At 45.2% G+C, this 22,359-nt stretch overlaps 1 protein-coding gene across 1 annotated transcript in view; it reads right to left on the bottom strand.

Annotated features, from left to right (window-relative positions):
- Window positions 1-1,433: 1,433 nt before the first annotated feature.
- Window positions 1,434-22,359, bottom strand: part of LOC141083767 (ribonuclease H1-like) — a 66,862-nt gene continuing 45,936 nt past the window's right edge. Inside the window, exons 6-7 of the mRNA XM_073568155.1 lie at window positions 7,003-7,127; window positions 1,434-1,734 (exon numbers count right to left, since the gene is read on the bottom strand). Coding sequence (XP_073424256.1) covers window positions 1,657-1,734; window positions 7,003-7,127 — 203 coding nt within the window. The 3' untranslated portion in view covers window positions 1,434-1,656. The remainder of the gene's footprint in view (window positions 1,735-7,002; window positions 7,128-22,359) is intronic.

Here is a 22,359-nt window from a genome sequence, read left to right on the forward strand (position 1 = left end):
CTTCCTGTTGATGGATTGGCCCATTTCCTGTTCACCAGCCAAAAGACCTGCGTATTGCTTGGAGGTCACACGTGTGTTCCGTGTGTAATCCGTATTTTTTGCGCACCCATAGACTTGCATTGGCGTACCTACGGGTGTAGTACGCTGACAATCGCAGCATGCTGCGATTGGCACGGAGCGTAGGATACGGATGAGAAATATACGCCTGGTGCGAGTGACCCCATAGAAAATCATTTGTCCGTGTCTAATGCGTGCTTTTTGCGCCTCTCAATCTCCCGTATTCCTCGCCAGTGTGACCCCGGCCTTAAACTCAAGGACCACGTCCAGGGCACAACCCGGTATCCTGAACTGGAAAGGGATCCACCTGTTCACCAAATACTCACTACTGAGGGTAGTTTGTTGGTATCGCGCCCAACATCAGAGCTCCCTGGATCCATGAAGCTATTCCTCCCACGTTTCTTCTTGTGTTAACCGATTGTGTTATATCTGTTAAAGCATTATTTATGGTTCATTCTCCTATTGCAATACTGTACTTACCCAAGAATTTACCCTACCTCTAACTTTTAGGATAACATATCGTTTTCATCTGAGAACATGACCTTATGTTCCAGTAACATTACAAGATTTACTGCATTCAATAGTAAACAGATTCTTGTACTGTATCCAACCAGAATTGTATTACAGAAATTTATGTTGAAACAAATAAAAATTACTTGCTTTGCTTCTACATGTCACAATACCTGGTAGACTGCTGAACTGGAACTCTGTGACCTCCTCTGCCAGCTCAGGTCTGTTCCCTTCTCTCTACTCCTGAACCATATCTTCTAAGCTGATTTATGAACAAATCATCATTGGTCAAAAATCAATTTAGAAGTTTATGCGCAACTCAAAAAGGTGTCTATAAATTTGTAAAGTGCCAGCCACATTACCCCACATAATTGTGACATCCAAAAACCTAAATAACGGTCACAATAAACATAGCCCCATAAGAGTCACAGAATCCTCAAAATAGAGTACTGCATTTAAAGAGTCTTCCAGACTTCGTAGGAGAGAGGCTTGTGTGAATCATATAGCACACATTTATCTGGATATGCATTACAATGTATAATGGTAAGTATGCAAAGTCCATAGTTAATGTGCACCATTGCCTTTTCCCATCGGGACATGATAGGAGGTGCTATTATTTTTACAAGCCCGTAGAGACTTGATAAAAAGAATGTGCTGTAATGACTGCGTTTACTAGATCGTTTACTTGATGGCTTATCCAAAATAAGCAATTTATAGCCACCGAAGAGGGTGTGGATCGTGTGTAGAGTGGGGCCACAATTAGTACTCCAGTGCACAGCGACCACCATGCTGCTTTCCTGGCCCCTTTTACCCTGATACGACCATTTCTATTCATTTCTCAGAGCAGTCATATTGTACAAGTCAGGTGCTTTGAACTGTAACATTTATTATATGCAGTGTTTTTTAAAGCATAGGATAACACCACTCCTAATGGCAATTTTTTCCTGTTATACAATAGTTGTACATCCAAACACTTGTGAATAATGTGAGTTTATATGAGCCATGGCATTACATAATCAACCTTCACAAAAAAACAACCATATCGAAAAAACATCAACTCCTGTAATGCACTAGATGAAAGACTGCATCTTATTTTCGTGCTCCACTCCTTGCCAGGTAGTCTGCCACTTCATTTCCTGAATTTCCACTGTGTCCAGGCACATGTCTCTGCAGAAAAAAAAGAAATGGTGATTACCTCCATTATGTACAATTAGGGTACCTTGATTGGCATATATTTTTTTGCTGAAGTATTTTAGCGGGCAGTTTAAACATTATTTGCCCATGAACTTTGTTCATAGTAACTGCATTGTGCAATTATTTACCTTATGTATTATATCCTTGAATTAGGATTGTAGCTGGATCGTTTAACCTCATCGCTGCAGGTGAACACACGGATTTTTCATGAGCAGTTTTTTTCTGCTTTAATACATGTGGGGATTGCTTGTTTGTTAGGGAATCCCCAAATGTATTCAGGCTGTCTAGCAGCCGCAAATCACGCAGCTGCGTCGACACAAACTAAATCTCCGAGCACGCCAAAATACTCAGAGGACACCAGATCAACTAGTATACTCGCTCATCACTATTGACCAATTTTCATTTTTGTAATTTTTAAAATGTAACAATGACATTTCCTTCGTATTTTAGGCACAAAAAATGTCATCTTTAACTTTAGCCCTTTTAGAGATGCTTTCATCTTCAACAGTATCACTAATTTTGACCGGGGGTGCCCAAAGTTTTACATGCCACTGAAACATAGTAACATAGTTTTTAGGGTTGAAGGAAGACTTTAAGTCCATCTAGTTCAACCCATATCCTGCCCTAACATGTTGATCCAGAGGAAAGCAAAAAAACCCATGTGGCAAAAGACCCAGGTCTTACATTGATGGAAAAAAAGACCTAGGTCCATCAAATTCAACCTCTCCCTCAATTGTACATTTTTGGTCACTAAAATTATCTAAAATAGTTACATAGTCGTAATAAGGTTAATGAAAAACAAGTGGGCACACCCACACGTGAAGGGAGGGAATGTACAGGTGGCGTCATGGGCTCTGAGAAGTCCAGTTACCGATAAGTAACTACGTCTTTCTCCTCCCCCCCATGACGGCACCACGGAGAGAATTGCAAAGATTGTACATTAGGGAGGGACCACCGCTTCCAGAACCCTACTCCCAAAAGGTAAGGTCTGAATAAGATGCTAGATCCAGCCGATAGTGATTAAAGAATGTAGAGGGGGAAGATCATGTAATGACTCTACATATCTGTTCTATTGAGGCACCAGCTTTTTCTGCCCAGGAGGCTGCCACCGCTCTTGATGAATGAGCTTTCATGCGAGTAGTATACCAGGGTGATGGCGTCCCTTATCCATCTTGCCAGCGTGCCCTTAGAAGCTTTTTCGCCCCTTTCGAGGACTTGAGAGCACACACAGAGCGACCTATCCTTCCTACACTCCAGTGTGGTCTTGAGGTACTGAATTAGACATCTCCTGACGTCTAGTGTGTGCAGACTTTCTCTTCCCCATTTTTGGGATTGGGACAAAAAGGGGAGGGAGATCTCAGATCGGAGAAACCGTCATGCCACTTTTGGAAGGTAGGCCGTGTCAACCTTAAGAATAACTATCCTCTAAGCTTTGTGAGAAGAGAGGGCTGGCTGACAATGCTTGAGTGTCACTGACCCCATGAGCTTTTAGGAGAGCTACAAGTGATGTTTTAAGGGACAGGATTCTTAGTGAAGCCTCTGACGGGTTAAAAAAAAAGGTTTGGTTAGAGCTGTAAGGACCAAGTTTAAATCCCAAGGAGAAGTAAACCGAGAGGGGATGGGTCTAGTCCTGGCCGACGCTTTGATGAACCTGGATAACCACCGATTTCCAGCCAGGTTGTATTTGTACAGGGTCCCTAAAGCTGTGACTTGAACTTTTAAAGTACTTGTGGCTAGCCCGTGTTCTAACCTCTTCTGCAGAAACACCAGGACGGTTGTTATTGGAACCCCCTGGATTTCTACACTGTAGCAAAGTGGAGATGAGACTTGGTGAAAACCCCTTGTTACTCAGGAGAGCCCATCCACACTTCAGGCTGTCCTATGCAAGTTTGTTACCTGAAGATGAAGAACCGACCCCTGGGAAAGAAGGACCGGCAACTCTGGAAGCACCCATGGGTCGGAGATGGACATCATCCTCAGGCAAGAAAACCATGACTTCTTTGGCCAGAAGGGGCCATTAATACTACTCTTGCTCTGACTTCCCCTGATTCTGGTAGTTCTGAGGAAATTACGGGAACTGGAGGAGATGCATATGCCAGATGGTGGACCCTCTGGCATCATGAAGGAGTCTAGCACGACAGGGTTCCCAATTGAGTATTGAGCATAAAGCGTCTTCCTTCCTGTTCTGACTGTTGGCGAACAGATCTATGGCTGGACAACCCCCGCTTTCTACAAAATGATCAACACCGCCTGATTCAGATCCCACTCGCCCTGTCTCAGCTAGGTTCGAGTCAGGAAATCCACCCTGCGATTTTCTGAACCTTCATCAAGAGGAGATGCTCCTGTTTGCTTGAATTTAGTATGATACCCAGGTATTCTTGAACCTAGTTTGGCACAATTTTGGATTTCCCTAGAGTCAAAAGCCAGAGTAAGTTGGTCAAGGTCATGACTTTCTCTAATTGGTTTTTGCATTGTCGGTGCTAGGACTCAGATTTCTACCTCTCCTATGTTGAAATCTAGACCCTTACATTCTGCAGTCTCCTGCGCTTCATCTGCTGCAGAGGAGAGTGCCTTGCGGCAAATCTCTCCAGAGGCCAAGTCCTTTGTTCCCTTAACTGAGCATGCTCATGGGACGAGCTCCCATTGGAGTTCAGGAGTCAGGTGCTCAGGTCCTGTGTCAAATCCTATTGGCTCCTCTTGGAGCCTTGGAGATTTCCAGAAGGTCCCGTTTGGTATAAAAAGCGTGCATGGCTGTTCCGCCATGCGCTAGTATTCTTCATACTTGCTGCTGTATGTTTGATGATGGATGCTTGGACTGGTGTATGACGTATTAAGAAACCCCTTCCCTCTGATAATACGCTTGTGTGAGTGATTGGTTCCTGCCAGTAGTAGCGCCAGCGCGCCTAGCTCCATCTTGTTCAGCAGCCTAGCGTCTGCATTGCGCCAGCGTTATTACAGCGCTTTACCAGCGGCTCAGTTCTTGCCGCGCTGCAGTTGCAGCTTATCTCTGCGTCCGCTGTTGCGACACCTCGCACCTTATTTAACGGTAGGTCTAGACGGAGTAGTCCTGTTGTCTAAGGCTACTCCTGTGACTCTGAATACAGTGTCTGCATCGCTGAGGCTCTGTGACCCTGAACAGACTCAGCATTTTGTATATGCTTTTGCCTGCAGCTCTGTGAGTATAACAGAGCTTGCTTCAGTGCACATTGGGTGCAGTTAAACCCTGTGCACATTACCGCCATAGTGCTCTGCATCTACTAGCTGCGATTTTTCCATCTTCCGCACGGTGGACCCCGAGCGGCGAAGGCACTTTAGTTATATTTTTTACTTAGTGCCTTACGCCACTCCTAACAGTCGGGGGGAGTTGCGTATTATCAGAAAATCGAAAATCTTCTAGATACGGGACAATCAGAATATCTTGTTCCCTGAGATGTACCATCACCTACGCCACTACCTTGGTGAATATCCGTGGAGCTAAAGCTAGACTGAATGAGAGGGCTGTGAACTGATAGTGTCTTATCACCCCATGTTTTGGGAGCCCCACCCTGAGGGATTTCCGATGATCTCTGTAAATAAGGACATGACAGCATGCGTCCTTTAGGTCTAGAACAGTAATGAAAACAGAATAAAAACAGCATTTTTACAGATGTCTTTATTGTTTCCATCTTGAAGGTATGAACCTTTAGTATTTTGTTCACATTCTTTAAATTTATGATAGTTCTGAACGGTCCATCCAGCTTTTCCTTTTGGAAGAGGGGGGAGTAGAATCATTTACCTTTCCCTTTTACCCCTGGCCGGGAGAAAGATAACCTTCCCCCCCACCTGGGGAAAACCCGCATTGGGGTGGCTTTTTATTGTCATTGGGGGCTCTGTTGAACAGGAATCCCTTGTTCTTAATCCTGAAATCTTCCCACTTATCCTGGGTTCTGGGGGGCTAACTCTGAAAATTTTATACTCCTAAAAGGCCCCTTGTAAGAGGGATTGGAGAGGATAGGGAAGGTTTTTTTTTTGTTCCACGCTTACTCCAGAATATCATCCAGCGTGTTGCCAAACAAGAACTCGCCCTCAACAGGGAATGGAGTTCAAACTTGACTTTGTCTGGAGATTTTCAGGCCAACACTTAAGCCAGAGGGCTCACCGCTGTGTTGAAGAAAGCTACTGATCTGGCAGCCAGCCTGACCGAGTCCGCTGATGCTTCTGCCAAAAAGGCAGCAGCCCCCTTCATTAGCTATAGAACCTAATATAGAGTCCCTAGAGGTTTTCTCCCTTAGCTGTGATTCCAGCTGGCCTAGCTAGACACCAGAGACCTGGCAGTATAGGTGTCAGCTACTGCAGGATTTTAGCCCCTCCCCCGGCGGTCTACCATGAAGCCTTCACAAACGTATCTGCTTTTTTGGCCATGGGATCCTTTAACCCCCCCATGTCCTCAAAGGGAAGGGCAAACAAATTTGAAAGCTTTGGCAATTGTCAAATCTAGCTGTTCCGATTGGATTACCCAGTCATGCATTGCGGCACCTCAGTCATCGGAACGCTCCCTGCTGCGCCTGTGTCCAGACCCAGTGATGCACCGTGGCGTCTGCTCATGTCATAGGGGTGCGCTCATGCCGCACATGCGCACTAGCCTCCAGAAGCACTGGTGCCTGAGCGCTGGCTGCTCTGAAGATTCCGGGAGAGGCAGCATGTAGCAATCCTCTTCACTGCTGCCTCTCCCCGCACACCCTAAAGGCCCACTGACCCCAGCGGTGGGGCCTCAGGATACCACGCCAGCCGAGGCAAGGAACCCCCGCTGCCAGGATTAGTCTGGCCGGGCATCCCACGACGATCCTCAGGTATGATCCTAGCGTCAACTGTAGGTTCCCCATCACCGGGGAGCGACGAAGCAAGCAGGAGGGCAGCATCACAAGATGATGGGAGGCGCCGGACTCGGACCTGCAGCACCCACCGGACCGCACCGCCCCCCCCCCCCCCCCCCCGGTGAGTATAATAAAAAACGCATTTTTCTTATCTTTCAGGTTGGACCGGGGGCTTATCTACAGCACACGTGACAGGCTACCATTAAGATCAGGGTTCTGGAATCCACTCCAGGGATCACGAAGTGTTCCATCGGTCGCACTCCCAGAAAACACTATGCTATCCCAAATCCTATCCGATTAGCAATCCAGACAAGATCCATACAAAATCCTTTACATGCTGCTCTGTAATGACAACTGTTGAGACAGAAGGATGACAACTGTAACTTACCCAATTAACATCAATACCGTCACACAATCTATCAAGCGCCTGAAATTCTGCCTTATTGGCCACATCTCCACCAGTGTAAGTTTTCCAGCCGTTTTCTTTCCATCTTGGCATCCATTCGGTCACACCTAAATCATGAATACAGATTGGACAAGTTAAAAGGAACTCGTTTTTGTTTTTTGCAGATACTAGAGTAATTCATTTTTATTATATATTTTTAAAAAAATAAAACCAGTAGTCTTAAAGCTTTGTTTACACACTGTTTAGTGAACATTCATCACATGACAGAAATCCTCCCAGGGCATATGACAAACCTATTTATAGGCCACAATCACTCGAGACACAAGAGTGTACTTTTGGCTATCATCAGGCTGATATGTTTTTGATACTGTGACCAGTGGGCACATATGCCATGTTATGGCTATACAGAGGCATAAATCAGGGACTTGTGATAGTGAAATAATCCCAGCATATACAGGTTGGCAGCCCTGGTCACGCATCAGGGCATTACTGCCCTGACTGGAATATGGGGCCCGATCAGCAGAGGGGGCCGGCATCGGGCCCCACTGCCCCAGCGGCAGGATTCTGCCAATGCAGTAACTGAACCTTCTTCCAAGACGTTAAATTCATCGGCAAGTGCGTGCTTGAAACGCCTGGAGGGATCATCGCTCGCCGCAGGAGCACTGCCAGGTAAGCAGAAAGGTTTTTTTTTTCTCCTCTTTTTTATTGAAAGCGGCAAGCCGCATTATGTTTCACTGGCAGGATGGAGACACATGGACCATGTGTCTCCATCCTGCCCGGGGGCATAATATAGACAAGACGGGGCATGACTGGAGACCCGAGTTGGGGGGGGCAGGACTGTAAACTTGCGGGGGAGGGGGCTGACAGGATTGGATACTATTACTGCAGTGATGTATTTATTTTATGTTTTGAGGATACTGTTTTAAATGGGGGAGGCAGTCCTGTTACTGTGCAGAGCGACATCCTTTTTTTCTTCATCTGTTGTAGTTTAGAATTTGGGGGAAAAAAAAAATAAGTAATGTGTTTTGCAAGCGGTGCGCTAGATAACTTATTTCCAGCAGACGAGCCCTGGCTGGAAGAATTGATGGCGGTCTCTGCTGGATGAAGATGAAAAGCGAAGATGAAAGACTTCACCTAGAGACGTCACTGGTTAGTCAGTGTGTTACCTGTATACTGACATTATACACTGTATACTATATACAGCGGTGCTGTGTATAATGTCACCAGTGAACTGTATTACCTGTACACTGACACTATATACAGAGCTTCTGTGTATAATGTCACCGGTGATCACTGGATTACCTGTACACAGACACTGCATACTAAGTACAGATATCCTGTGTTCAATGGCACTTATGGTGATTTTTTTTTTTTTTATTATTATTACTGATCAGTATTGTAGTATTCAGTCACCATGTGGTGGTAATATGTGGTCTGGACATGGCACGGTGGTATTTGTCCCTTGTATGTGATATTATTAGGTCACTGTGGTGGTAATGTATGGTCTGGACATGGTGTGGTGGTATTTGTTCCTTGTATGTGGTATTATAGGTCACTATGTGGTGGTAATATGGTGTCTGGTCTTGGTGCGGTGGTATTTGTCCCCTGTGTGTTATATTATTGGTCATTTTAAAAAATTAATAAATATATCTAGATTATATTGGATATTTAACCCCTTCACCCCCAAGGGTGGTTTGCACGTTCATGACCGGGCCAATTTTTACAATTCTGATCACTGTCCCTTTATGAGGTCATAACTCTGGAACGCTTCCATGGATCCCGGTGATTCTGACATTATTTTCTCGTGACATTGTACTTCATGTTAGTGGTAAAATTTCATTCAAATAACTTGCGTTTGTGAAAAAAAACGGAAATTTGGTGAAAATTTCACAATTTTCCAACTTTGAATTTTTATGCCCGTAAATCAGAGATACGGCACACAAAAAAACTTGATAAGTAACATTTCCCACATGTTTACTTTACATCAGCACAATTTTGAAACCAAAATTTTTTTTTTTGTAAGGAAGTTATAAGGTTTAAAAATTGACCAGCGATTTCTCATTTTTGCAACACCATTTTATTTTTACGGACCACATCACATTTGAAGCCACTTTGAGGGGTCTATAGGATAGAAAATACCCAAAAGTGACACCATTCTAAAAACTGCACCCCTTAAGGTACTCAAAACCACATTCAAGAAGTTTATTAACCCTTCATGTGCGTCACAGGAATAAAAAAAAATAAAAATGAACATTTAACTTTTTTCACTAAAAAAATACTTGAGGTTCAATTTTTTTTTATTTTACCAAGGGTAACAGGAGAAATTGGACTGCAAAAGTTATTGTGCAATTTGTCCTGAGTACGCTGATACCTGATATGTGGGGGGGAACCACTGGTTCGGCGCATGGCAGACCTCAGGGAAGGAGCGCCGTTTGACTTTTTCAATGCAAAATTGGCTGGAATTGAGATCGGACACCATGTCGCGTTTGGAAAGCCCCTGATGTACCAAAACAGTAGAAACCCCCCACAAATGACACCATTTTGGAAACTAGACCCCCCCAAGGAACTTATCTAGATGTGTGGTGAGCACTTTGAACCCCCCAGTGCTTTACAGAAGTTTATAACGCCCGGGCGTGAAAATAAAAAAAAATCGTATATTTTTTCCACAAACATGATCTTTTAGGTCACCAATTTTTTCATTTTCCCAAGGGTACAAGGAGAAATTGGACCCCAAAAGTTGTTGTCCAATTTGTCCGGAGTACGCTGATACCTAATATGTGGGAGAAAACTACTGTATGGGCACACGTCGGGGCTCGGAAGGGAAGTAGTGACGTTTTGGAATGCAGACTTTGATGGATTGGTCTGCGGGTGTCATGTGCGTTTGGAGAGCCCCTGATGTACCTAAACTATTGAAACTCCCCACAAGTGACCCCATTTTGGAAACTAGACCCCCCACGGAACTTATCTAGATATGTGGTGAGCACTTTGAACCCCCAAGTGCTTCACAGAAGTTTATAATGCCTGGGTGTTAAACTAAAAAAAAATCATTTTTTCCACAAAAATGATATTTTTGCCCCCAATTTTTTATTTTCCTAAGGGTAAAAGGAGAAATTTGAACCCAAAAGTTGTTTTGCAATTTGTCCTGAGTATGCTGATACCCTATATGTGGGGGTAAAACACTGTTTGGGCGCATGGCAGAGCTTAGAAGGGAAGGAGCACCATTTGACTTTTTCAACGCAGAATTGGCTGGAATTGAGATCAGACGCCATGTTGCATTTGGAGAGCACCTGATGTGCCCAAACAGTGGAAACCCCCCCAATTATAACTCCAACCCTAACCCCAACACACCCCTAACCCGAGCATTAACCCTAGCGGGAAAATGGAAATAAACACTTTTTTATTTTATTATTTTTCCCTAACTAAGGGGGTGATAACGGGGGGTTTGATTTACTATTTATGGCGGTTTTTATGTTTGGCAGCTGTCGCACGCTAAAAGACGCTTTTTATTGTAAAAATTGTTTTTGCATCACCACATATTGAGAGCTATAATTTTTCCGTATTTTGACCCACCGAGTCATGTGAGGTCTTATTCTTTGCGGGACGAGTTGACGTTTTTATTGATACCATTTTCGGGCACGTGACATTTTTTGATCGTTTTTTATTTCGATTTTTGGGACGCAGAATGAACAAAAACCAGCGTTTCATGAATTTCTTTTGGGGGGGTGCGTTTACACCGTTACGCGTGCGGTAAAATTGATAAAGCGGTTTTATTCTTCGGGTCGGTACGGTTACAGCGATACCTCATTTAGGTCGCTTTTTTTATGTTTTGTTGGTTTTTTGCAATGAAAACAATTTTATATAAAAAATAATTATTTTTGCATCGCTTTATTCTGCGAGCTATAACTTTATTTTTTTTTGCTGATGATGCTGTATGGTGGCTCGTTTTTTGCGGGACAAGATGACGTTTACAGCGGTACCATACCATGGATATTTGTATGTGTCTTTTTGATCGCGCGTTATTGCACTTTTTGTTCGGTGGTATGATAATAAATCATTTTTTGCTTCGTTTTTATTTTTTTTTAAGGGGTTCGCTGAAGGGGTTAACTAATGGGACAGTTTTATAGGGCGGGTCGCTACGGACGCGGCGATACCAAATGTGTACTTTTATGGGTTTTTTTTTATTTTCAAAAAATGAATTTATTGGGGAATAATTTTTTTTAACTAATTTATTTAGCGATTTTTTAAAATTATTTTTACTTTTTTTTTTTTTTACTTTATTACATAGTCCCAGGTGGGACATCACTGTCCTTCCTGTGACAGATCGCTGATCTGTCACATCACAGATCAGCAATCTGTCACAGGCAGTTCTGCAGACTTCCTCATGCCTGCGCTTTGCAGGCAGTGAGGAAGTCAGCTCCCTACAGGCCCCCGTCGCCATCTTGGATCCAGGGGCCTGTAGGGAAGGAGTCCCCCGGGGTCCATGGACGGGATAGTACGTCTGATGTCAGAAAGGGGTTAAACAGGCCCGGCCAAAAGAGTCTATCAGTGCCGGGTATTAACATGCGAGACTCGTCCATATTTCTTGCATGTGTGATCCCGGCCTATATGTGTGATCTGGTGATGGGAACTGTTAATGTGTGATTGTGAGAAGTGGAGTTTTTCCAAAAGAGAGCAGTGGGACTGTGAACAGTTCGAGGGGTGGAGGCAGGGCTGGGGTGGAGCCTGGGCAGAGTCCCAAGGAGTTCCCGAAATTCCTAGTGGCAGCCCTGGTGCGACAGGAGGCTCTGGTGAGAATTAGGCTGTGTTCACACGTAACTTTTGTTTTTCATTTTTGCGGCTATTTTTACGCACGAAAGCGCAAAAAAAAAAAAACACGCATCCCATGGGATTCCGCAATGCTGTGCTAATGCTGTGGATTTTTCCACTGCGGAATCGCATAGCGGAAAAATCCGCAGCATGCTCCTTTTTGTGGAATCATGGGGATTCCGCACCCATAGAATTGCATTGAAACGCTCATTTTAAGCATGTGGCTATGCCCACCATGCGTGAAGTGAGCGCTTCATGTGCGGATGGTACCCTGGATCTGGAGGAGAGGAGACTGTCCTCCAGGCCCTTGGTACCATATTCCTGTAAAAAAAATAAAAATAATATAGAATAAAAAGATAGTTTCTCACCTTCCGACAGCCCCCGATGTCCTTCCCGCCTCAACACGCTCCCGGCATCTTCCGGTGCCAGTAATGCTTTGCGCAAGTGACAGTGATGACAGCGCGCTCTAGCGAGCGTGACGTCATCGCAGGTCCTTCGCGCAAGCATTACTGGGACCGGAAGATGCCGGGAGCGTCGCAAAGCAGATTGGGGGCCGTCGTAAGGCGAGAATAAAAATATTTTTTATTTTATTATTTTTTACATCATATCTTACTACTGATACCGCATAGGCAGCATCAATAGTAAAAAGTTGGTCACACTCGTCAAACACTATGTTTGACGAGTGTAACCAACCTGTCAGTTTGCTATGCTACAGATCGCTTGGAAAACGTTAGCAGTCTGCAAGCTAATTACGCTTGCAAAATGCTAGTTTTTCGTGGGAATTCCGTATGCGTATTTCCCTCAAATTTCCAGCGGCAGGGGAGTTGCGCAATTGCCACGGAAATTTCAGAGGCGTGCAGCCGAAGGAGCAGGGTGTGCTGATCACAGCTCCTCTCATCCCAACTACAATCCAGACATTTCTAAACCCCCTATAGCCCATCCACTCTCACCTGGGGCTGTGGTGACTTGGAGGAGACCCGTGGCGTGCCTCCTGCCCGCTGCGGTCACGTCCGGGCCTGTGGAATGAGGCAGACGCTTGCGGCCTAAATGCAGGCCCGGGACCTGTCGGAAGTTCATCTGGCCCGCCGCTGACCTGGGAGCCCGGAGATTTCCTTCCCGCGAACACCGACAACGGGGAGAAACAAATCGTTTACCCCTCTCCATCCCCCGACTGGACTGCAGGGAGAGCCTGTGTGGGACCGCTTGGTGAGCCAAGAGAGAACGCAGTGTCTTCTGCGGCCTGCACTTCCGGCGAGACCACGACCTGGAGCGGGCGGCCCGCCGGCAATGCTGATAGCGCTACCACCACGCTTTCCGCTGAGGAGGCAACACAGGAGGGGGCACTAATAAGCTAATACCCGGAGGTGGGTGACTCACTGGGGACACAAAGGTACCCGGAGATTATTATTATTTATTATTAGAGCGCCATTTATTCCATGGCGCTTTACATGTGAGGAGGGATATACATACAAGTACGGTAAGCTTAAACAATACAAGTCACGACTGGTACAGGATGAGAGAGGACCCTGCCCGCGAGGGCTCACAATCTACAACGGGATGGGTGAGGATTCAGTAGGCGAGGGTAGAGCTGGTCGAGCAGCGGTTTCGTGGATCGGTGGTTACTGCAAGTTGTAGGCTTGTCGGAAGAGGTAGGTCTTCAAGTTCTTTTTGAAGGTTTCCATGGTAGGAGAGAGTCTGATATGTTGTGGTAGAGAGTTCCAGAGTAGAGGGGAAGCGCGGGAGAAATCTTGTATGCGATTGTGGGAAGAGGAGATAAGAGGGGAATACAGAAGGAGATCTTGTGAGGATCGGAGGTTTCGTGCAGGTAAGTACCGGGAGACTAGGTCACAGATGTTGGGAGGACTCAGGTTGTGGATGGCTTTGTATGTCATGGTTAGGGTTTTGAACTGGAGTCTTTGGGTAATGGGGAGCCAGTGCAGAGATTGACAGAGGGGAGAGGCCGGGGAATAGCGGGGGGACAGGTGGTTTAGTCAGGCAGCAGAGTTAAGAATAGATTGGAGGGGTGCAAGAGTGTTAGAGGGGAGGCCACAGAGCAGGAGGTTGCAGTAGTCAAGGCGGGAGATGATGAGGGCATGGACTAGGGTTTTTGCAGATTCTTGGTTGAGGAATGTACGGATCCGTGAAATATTTTTGAGTTGAAGTCGGCAGGAAGTGGAAAGGGCTTGGATATGTGGTTTGAAGGAGAGATCAGTGTCAAGGATAACCCCGAGGCAGCGAGCTTGTGGGACTGGAGAGAGTGGGCAACAGTTTACTTTAATGGATAGGTCTGTTGGGGGGGGTCACGTGAGATGGGTGAAAGATGATTAATTCTGTTTTGTCCATATTAAGTTTTAGAAATCTAGCGGAGAAGAAGGATGAAATAGCAGACAGACATTGAGGGATTCTGGTTAGTAGGGAGGTGATATCTGGTCCAGAGATGTAGATCTGTGTGTCATCAGCATAGAGATGATACTGAAAGCCATGAAATTCTATGAGCTGTCCGAGGCCGAAGGGGTAAACGGAGAAGAGCAGGGGGCCTAGGACTGAACCTTGCGGGACTCCGACGGATAGGGGGCACGGTGAGGAGGTGGTGTGCGAATGGGAGACGCTGAATGTCCGGTCTGCTAGGTATGACGCAATCCAAGATAGGGCCAAGTCTGTGATACCAAGAGATGAGAGGGTCTGTAGTAATAGGGAATGGACCACTGTGTCAAAGGCAGAGGACAGGTCCAGGAGGAGGAGGACAGAGTAGTGTCGCTTGGCCTTGGCGGCTAGTAGGTCATTGGTGACCTTAGTTAGGGCAGTTTCAGTGGAGTGGTGTGGCCGGAAGCCGGATTGCAAGTGGTCGAGCAGGAGCAGAGGTGGGAGGATAGTTCAAGATGGACGTGTTGTTGCAGTAGTTTTGAGGCATAGGGGAGAAGTGATATAGGGCGATAGCTAGATACAGAGGATGGGTCAAGAGAGGGCTTTTTGAGGATAGGTGTGATTGAGGCATGTTTAAAGCTTGAGGGTAAAACACCAGTTGTTAGTGATAGGTTGAAGAGATGGGTTAGGGTTGGGATGAAGACTGTGGTGAGGTTTGGGATGAAGTGGGATGGGATCGGGTCAAGTGCACAGGTAGTGAGATGTGATCTTGAGAGTAGAGTGGAGAGTCGATCTTCTGTAATGGTGGAGAAGTTGGTTTTGGGTGAGGATGGCAGGGCAGGTAGGAGGAAGGGCACTGGGGGTTGTTGACCAAAACTGTCTCTGATGTTATCAATCTTCTCCTTGAAAAATGAGGCAAAGTCTTCAGCTGAGATGAGTGGAGAGGGAGGAGGTGCTGGGGGGCGGAGGAGAGAATTGAAGGTGTTGAATAACTGTTTAGGGTTGTGAGACAGGGAGGATATGAGAAGTAGGTTTGTGTTTGTTTTGCTGCAGCGAGTGTGGCCTTGAAAGTAGTGAGGGACTGTTTGAATGTGATGAAGTCCTCATTGGAGTGGGATTTCTTCCATCTCCGCTCAGCAGCCCTGGAAGCCCGCCTCAGTTCTTTGGTCAGACTGGTGTGCCAGGGCTGTCTGTTGATTTTGCGAGTTTTGGTATGTTTGAGAGGGCAACTGATTCCAAAGCTACAGCTATTGTGGTGTTATATAGAGCGGCATCCGCATTGTGTCTGTAAGAGGGAGGAGGGATTCAGACAGTGAGTGTAGATCGAGGTGTTGAAGATTTCTGCGAGGGTGTGCGAGTTTTTGAGGTGGGGATTGTGGACCTGAGGAGAGGGAAGAGAATGTAAGTAGGTTGTGGTCAGAGAGAGGAAGAGGTGAGTTAGAGAGGCTAGATAGGGAGCAGAGGCGGGTGAAGATGAGGTCTAGTGTGTGGCCATCTTTGTGAGTGGCTGCAGAAGACCATTGAGTGAGGCCAAAGGAGGAAGTGAGAGATAGAAGTTTAGTGGCAGCTGACAGGGAAGTGTCAATGGGGATGTTGAAGTTGCCCAAGTTGATAGTGGGGATATCAGTGGAAAGGAAATGGGAGTAGCCAGGTGGTGAAGTGGTCAAAGAAGGTGGTGGCTGACCCTGGAGGGCGGTATATGACAGCTAGTTGTAGGTTGGAGGGGAGAGTAGATGCGCACAGAGTGCACCTCGAAGGAAGGGAGGGTAACAGAGGGCGGCAGTGGGATTGGGGTGAAGGAGCAGTTATCTGACAGGAGAAAACCAACTCCTCCACCATGCGTGCAGCTGGGGCAGGGGGTGTGGGAAAGGTGGAATCCACCATATGAGAGTGCAGCAGGAGAGGCTGTGTCAGAGTAGGTGAGCCAGGTTTCGGTGATGGCAAGGAAGGAAAGTTTGTTAGTAATAAAAAGATCATGGATGAAAGAAAGTTTGTTGCAGACAGAGCGAGCGTTCCACAGAGCTCCTGTTAGTGGGACTGGGGAAGCTGGGGCTGGGCGAATGTGAATAAGGTTGGAGTGGTTACGGAAAGTTGTGATTGGGTGTGGATGGGAGGTAGAAATGACTGTGGGAATGTAGTGAGGAGGACCAGGATTTGGAGAGATATCGCCGGCAGTGAGGAGGAGCAGAGAGTGTTAACAGGTGGGAGCAGGAGAGGGCATGAGGGGGCTGTCTGTGTTTGGAGACAGAGGATTGTATGTTGAGGAACAGATCTGAGGAAGAGGCGAGATGGATTGGAAGGATTGAAGAAGAGATGAAGAGTTCCTTACTAGGTGTAGGGATTAGTGGAGTTATCAGAAAGTGAAGGATTATAGGGAGATCCCCCGGGCTAGGAGTATACTGCAGGAGCCATACTACAGCCCCTTTACAACCTCCTTCTAAATAACAGAAGCCCTATAGAGCTGATATAACCCTAATTTCAGCCAGATCCTAGGATTGGGGGGGGGGGACTATTTTTTCTCTGATTTTACTGCAGCTGAAAAGAGAAAGTAAAAATCTGTATGACTGGGTACTATATTCATCTCTGCCTCATGGTACATATAAAGCAGTGGGGCTCCACCTGCTGACCGCTTAGTACTACTGCACGAATTCTATACCTTCAGTTTTTCATATGGTAAAAATCAAGTATATCTAATGCCCAAGTGGTGTCCATAGCTCATTTGTATAGATATAAAAGCACTGATATAGGATTGTACAAGCTCACATCAGAAATACGCTGGTGCATAGTTGTGGATTACAAAAACTACCCCATAACCTGATGAAATTCAACACGGAGGACATGGGCAGCCCTGATAAACTATGATCATGGTGCACTAGGATGGCCACCACGGGCAAACACGCACTCAAATGTATAATTAAACTCCTTGATTTGAAATGCAGAACACAGGAGGTCTCTAAGCAATGCGTCCAAAAAATCCACTGCATCTGAAATCAATACTCGATCGATCATACATTTACTGTCCCAACGTACAAAACCGGCAAGTCACGTCATGTCAGAATCACAATCAACCTCATCGAGTTCTAGAAGTCCCCCTCAGAGGTCACAACAAACTGACCCAGCTGTTTCAGCAAATATGATTCCAATGACAATGGAGGACCTACTGGCTACCATTCAGAAGACATTCCGAGCTGAACTTTCAGACAATTTTACACATCAAATCCAAGATATTGCCCAAAGAACCAATGATCTAGAGAAAAGAATGGACGATCCCGCTGATGCCATTGAATATGACAGAGACCTGCTACAGGAGCAAGATGCTAGAGTTGAATTCCTAGAGCTTAAATGTGAGGACTTGGAAAATCGCTCACGACGGGCTAATATTAGAATTAAGGGGCTACCAGAAAGCAATACTAATTTAATGGAAACTGCCTCGAACCTCTTCGGTGCTCTCCTACTTCAGGCAGACCCTGCCACTTTACGAATAACCAGAATTCATAGAGAACTGGAAGGACCTAAACCGGACGCTTCACCAAGGGACATGGTCCTTAATATGCACCATGAAGAATCTAGAGACCTGATCCTGACTGCAGCTCGTAAAATACATAAACTACCAGGGGTCCCAGACACTGTTTCCTGACATCTGCCCGACGACTTTGAGCCATGAAAGATATAACAATGGCTCTAATAAAGGCAAACATCAAATATAGATGGGGATTCCCACATGCATTAATGTTCTCACATGGTAACACTACCCATTTGCCAAAAAATCAAGAAGGTAAAAAGGCACTAGAAAAAGCGGGTATCCCGGTGCTGGATTCAGGAGCTTTACCACAGAGACAAAGACATCACAGAGACTAGATTGAAGTCCGCCGTGCAAGGCCCAACAGACCACAGCACGACAGTTAATTTGCTACCTGAGGCCTTTATAGAGGCATGTGCCAAGATCGACCCAAAGAGTGGTTACAAAAAAAAAAAAAAAATCATCAAGTCATTGCTTGCGTTGAGAAACGTGATGGTGTCTCCGCAGCTTGTGTTTTGCATGTTTTTGCATATTTCCCATAAGGGATGGGGGCATTGCTCTAGAATCACTGCGTTGAGAAACGTGATGGTGTCTCCGCAGTGTTGGATGTTGATCTCCATTAGTTCATTCATCCTCATTTTTCACAGTCTTTTACTAGGCATTGCTCCTACTAGCCAGTTTCCTACGCCACACTGATGAGGGGCAATACCCCAATACTGCTGTCTGTGGATGGATACCATGTTTTGGCATAGGTGGTTTCCTTCATTGGAGACTGCCCTTCCCGTGGTTGTTCCTTCCCAGGGAAAGACCTGGCTAGTCATTGCTTGCGTTGAGAAACATGTGATGGTGTCTCCACGGCTTGTGTTTTGCATGTTTCTACTGATATAATTGACCGACATGCTTTAGCCCACAATCTGGTTATTGGTTGTAACCGTTTATCTTGTTGCATTTTCCCTTTTCTCTAAAATAGTGCTGAAGAGATTTAAAGGTACAGTCGATATGATAGATGTGGAACAATTCACTACACACTGTCATTTTAGGTGATTTAATAGGATTTCCTCACACAACTTACAGTAAATGTTTAAAACATTATCGCACAATGTTAGGGGGTTTAACTCCCCGATAAAAAGAAAACGTGCGTTTATTGATCATCAAAAAAACATTCCCCTGATGTGACATTCCTACAGGAAATTCACTTTTCTAATAATTCATCCCCCAAATTCCTCCATAAGCTTTACTTAAGATTCTTTTTAGCTTCACATGATTAAAAAACTACTAGAGGAGTCGCCATTCTGCTTCACAATTCTTTCCCGTTTATACAAGAGGACATAATTAAAGACACAGAGGGCAGATATATAATCCTCTGGGGTAAGGTGCAGGAGAAACGAGTTTGCTTGGTTAGTTGTTACGCACCCCCAACCTTACAAACTTAGACCATTAAATCAATTGCAAGATCATTGAACTCCGTTCCATACGACAATATCATATGGGGGGCGATTTCAACTTGACCATAGATGCAACACTTAATAGCTCTAATAAGAGATCTGACATATCACAGAAAGAAAAAAACTGTACTTAAAGCTATTCTCCAGGCTCATAACTTGGTTGATACATGGAGAGAAACCCACTGACAGACAAGAGGTTATACCTACTTTTCTAGAGTCTACCGTTCATATTCCAGGATAGACTGGATTCTTACTAACTCAGAAAATATATCTTCACTCTTGTACTCTAGACATATCCCCTCTTCATGGTCTGACCATGATAGTGTACTCTGTGTTTAAATTTGACCTAGCAACCTCACGACTCTATAAATGGAGATTAAACGAATCCTTATTATCCGACCCCCAAACGAGATCATTAGTTGAACGTGAACTTAAAACCTTCTTTCTCTCGAACACTACTCCTGATGTGTCTGTGGGCAACGTGTGGATGGCCCACAAAAAACACTGTATTTTTCAGACAATAAGACGCACTTTTTTCCCCAAAAATTTTTGGGGGAAAGTGGGGGGTGCGTCTTATGGTCAAAATATACTAACCTCCGGAGGCTGGTGCGGGTGCCGCGGGGCTCTAGTGCCGTGGTGGCAGCGGGCTGTGCTCCGCTGCAGGGGTAGCGGCTCTCTGTGCTCCGGTGCAGGGACGAGATCTGAACCTGCGCATGCGCCGTCCCCGGACCGGCGGCCACCTTCCCGGCATCCATGTTCCCGGAGGCCACCGCAACATGGCGGCGGCCAGCAAGGGATGTGCAGGGGCCTCCGGGCTTGGAGGAAATGCCAGCGGAGCAGCCGCCCCTGAACTAGAGCACAGAGAGCCGCCACCTTCACCCCACAGAGCCCACCTGCTCCAGCCCCAGCACAGCTGCCCCAGCCTGAGCACAGCTGCCCCAGCCTGAGCACAGCTGCCCCAGCACAGAGCCGCCACTGCACGAACCTGGACCACTGAATGACCCCTGTGACCACTCATCCACCTGTGCCGGATCCCTTCCCAGGTAAGCTGAATTTGGACTGAAAGACGGACCCCCATTTGACACATTTTTTTTCCCCATTTTCCTTCTGAAAATTGGGGTGCGTCTTATGGTCCGGTGCGTCTTATAGTCCGAAAAATACGGTACATCACGGGTATATTAGGATCGCCTCCCAAAAAAAAAAAAAAAAAAAAAAAAAAAAAAAAGAGACCGTCTCCAAGAACAAATATCACTTGAAAATGAGCTTCTTAAATTAGAAAATCGCCAACCAATCATGCCCCTCATACCTAACCAAACGAATATACGATTTAAAATTGCAATTAAATACTTTATTAACTACTCGTACTGAAAGAGCAATAAGGTGGACACAAGCGACATTTTATCGGTTTTCCAACAAAATGGATCGAATGCTTGCAAGAAAATTAAAGCAAACAGAGATTAAACTCTGTCTTCTCTATAAAAGATGAGCAGTCCCAAACTACTTTTAACCCAAACAGGATTTACAAAACATTCCAAAATTATCAAAAGCTATACACTGATAATACGAATTTCTCTTTGCCCAAACTAAATGACTTTCTGTCTAATGTCCCCCTACCCTCTTTAACCCCGACTTACGCTACAACACTACACGCTCCTATCTCTAAGGAGGAAATTGTCTCTACTATCAAACATCTAAAAATTGGAAAGGCCCCAGGCCCTGATGGGCTAACGGCACTATATTCTAAAAAATTTTCGACAATACTGACTAAACATATCCAAGCATACTGTAATAGCATGTTAACAGGTCAGCCAATGCCACCAGAATTCTATACTGCACATATTGCATTTATTCCAAAGCAACAGAGGGATCCTTTACTTACCAAGAACTACAGACCCATTTCTCTATTAAATCTAGATCTTAAGATATTCTCGTACATAATAGCCAATAGGATCAATAAATGTTTACCCAGCCTCATTCACAAAGATCAGGTCGGATTTATCCCAACAAGACAGGCCCCGGATAATATTCGCCAAAATCTTAATCTTATTCATACCGCCAATAAACAAAAATCTCCCTTGGTCCTGTTGGCTTTAGATATAGAAAAGGCTTTTGACACGGTCATCTGGCCATATACTATATAAAATGGGGATTTCGCAACAATTAATTGACTCACTTAAGCTCCTCTATAATAACCCGGTGGCTTACTTGAAGTTACCTTCGACCACCCCCCAACCAATAATTATTAGCAGGGGAACCAGGCAGGGGTGCCCTCTGTCCCCTGCCCTATTCGCTATGGTGATGGAACCACTGGCTCAAAAGATCCGCCTGCACCCTGACATAGTGGGCCAAAACGTGGGTAAACATGAATACAAGGTCAGTCTATTTGTGACGACTTCCTATTAACTTTAAAGAATCCTCACGTATCGCTACCTAATCTTATAAAAACACTTAAGTCCAGAGACCTCCTCAAAATGATTAAGATTAATATGGATAAATCAGAGATTACGTTCCTGAATATTTCACCTGCAGTCCAAGCTTCCATACTAAGTAATTTTCATTTCCGACACGCAAAGCAACATATCACTTATTTAGGAATTAAACTTACAAACGTCCAAATCCGCTCTATTTAAATATAACTATGCCCCTCGCCTTCATAAATTACCGCAAACTCTTTCAAAATGGCCTTCCGAATCCCTTTTTTTGGGAAGGATCCACTCGGTAAAAATGGTTACATTGCCTCAGTTTCTATATTTATTCCGATCCCTGCCTATTCTGATACCTCAACTGACATTTAAAATGATAAACTCACACATTGCTTTATTTGGAACAATAAAAAACCCCGTATCTCTCAGTATACCTTGTTTAGACAGACAAGGAGGACTCTCACTACTATAAAGCGGCCCAGACTGCTCAATTGGCAGCGGTGAACGCTGAACAGCAGGTACCTATTTGGCCACATATAGAAAACTCTCACAGCACCTTACACCTTGGAAAGTCTGATTTGGGCCAGGGGACCTTTACCAAAAGATTTGGATGTACATTCGCCATACACCTCTCATTCACTACGTGTATGGAGAACTAATAGATTTCAATTCGCATTGCAGTCTCAACCATCTCCACTTTTAAAATTGTTCGACAATACCATGCTTCCGCCAGGGGTTGCGTCAAGGAATCACACATGGTGGAAACAAAATAAATTAATTA

Source organism: Dendrobates tinctorius, unplaced genomic scaffold, assembly GCF_039654945.1.
Source record: "Dendrobates tinctorius isolate UK_male_01 unplaced genomic scaffold, ASM3965494v1 ptg000021l, whole genome shotgun sequence".
Classification (NCBI taxonomy): domain Eukaryota; kingdom Metazoa; phylum Chordata; class Amphibia; order Anura; family Dendrobatidae; genus Dendrobates; species Dendrobates tinctorius.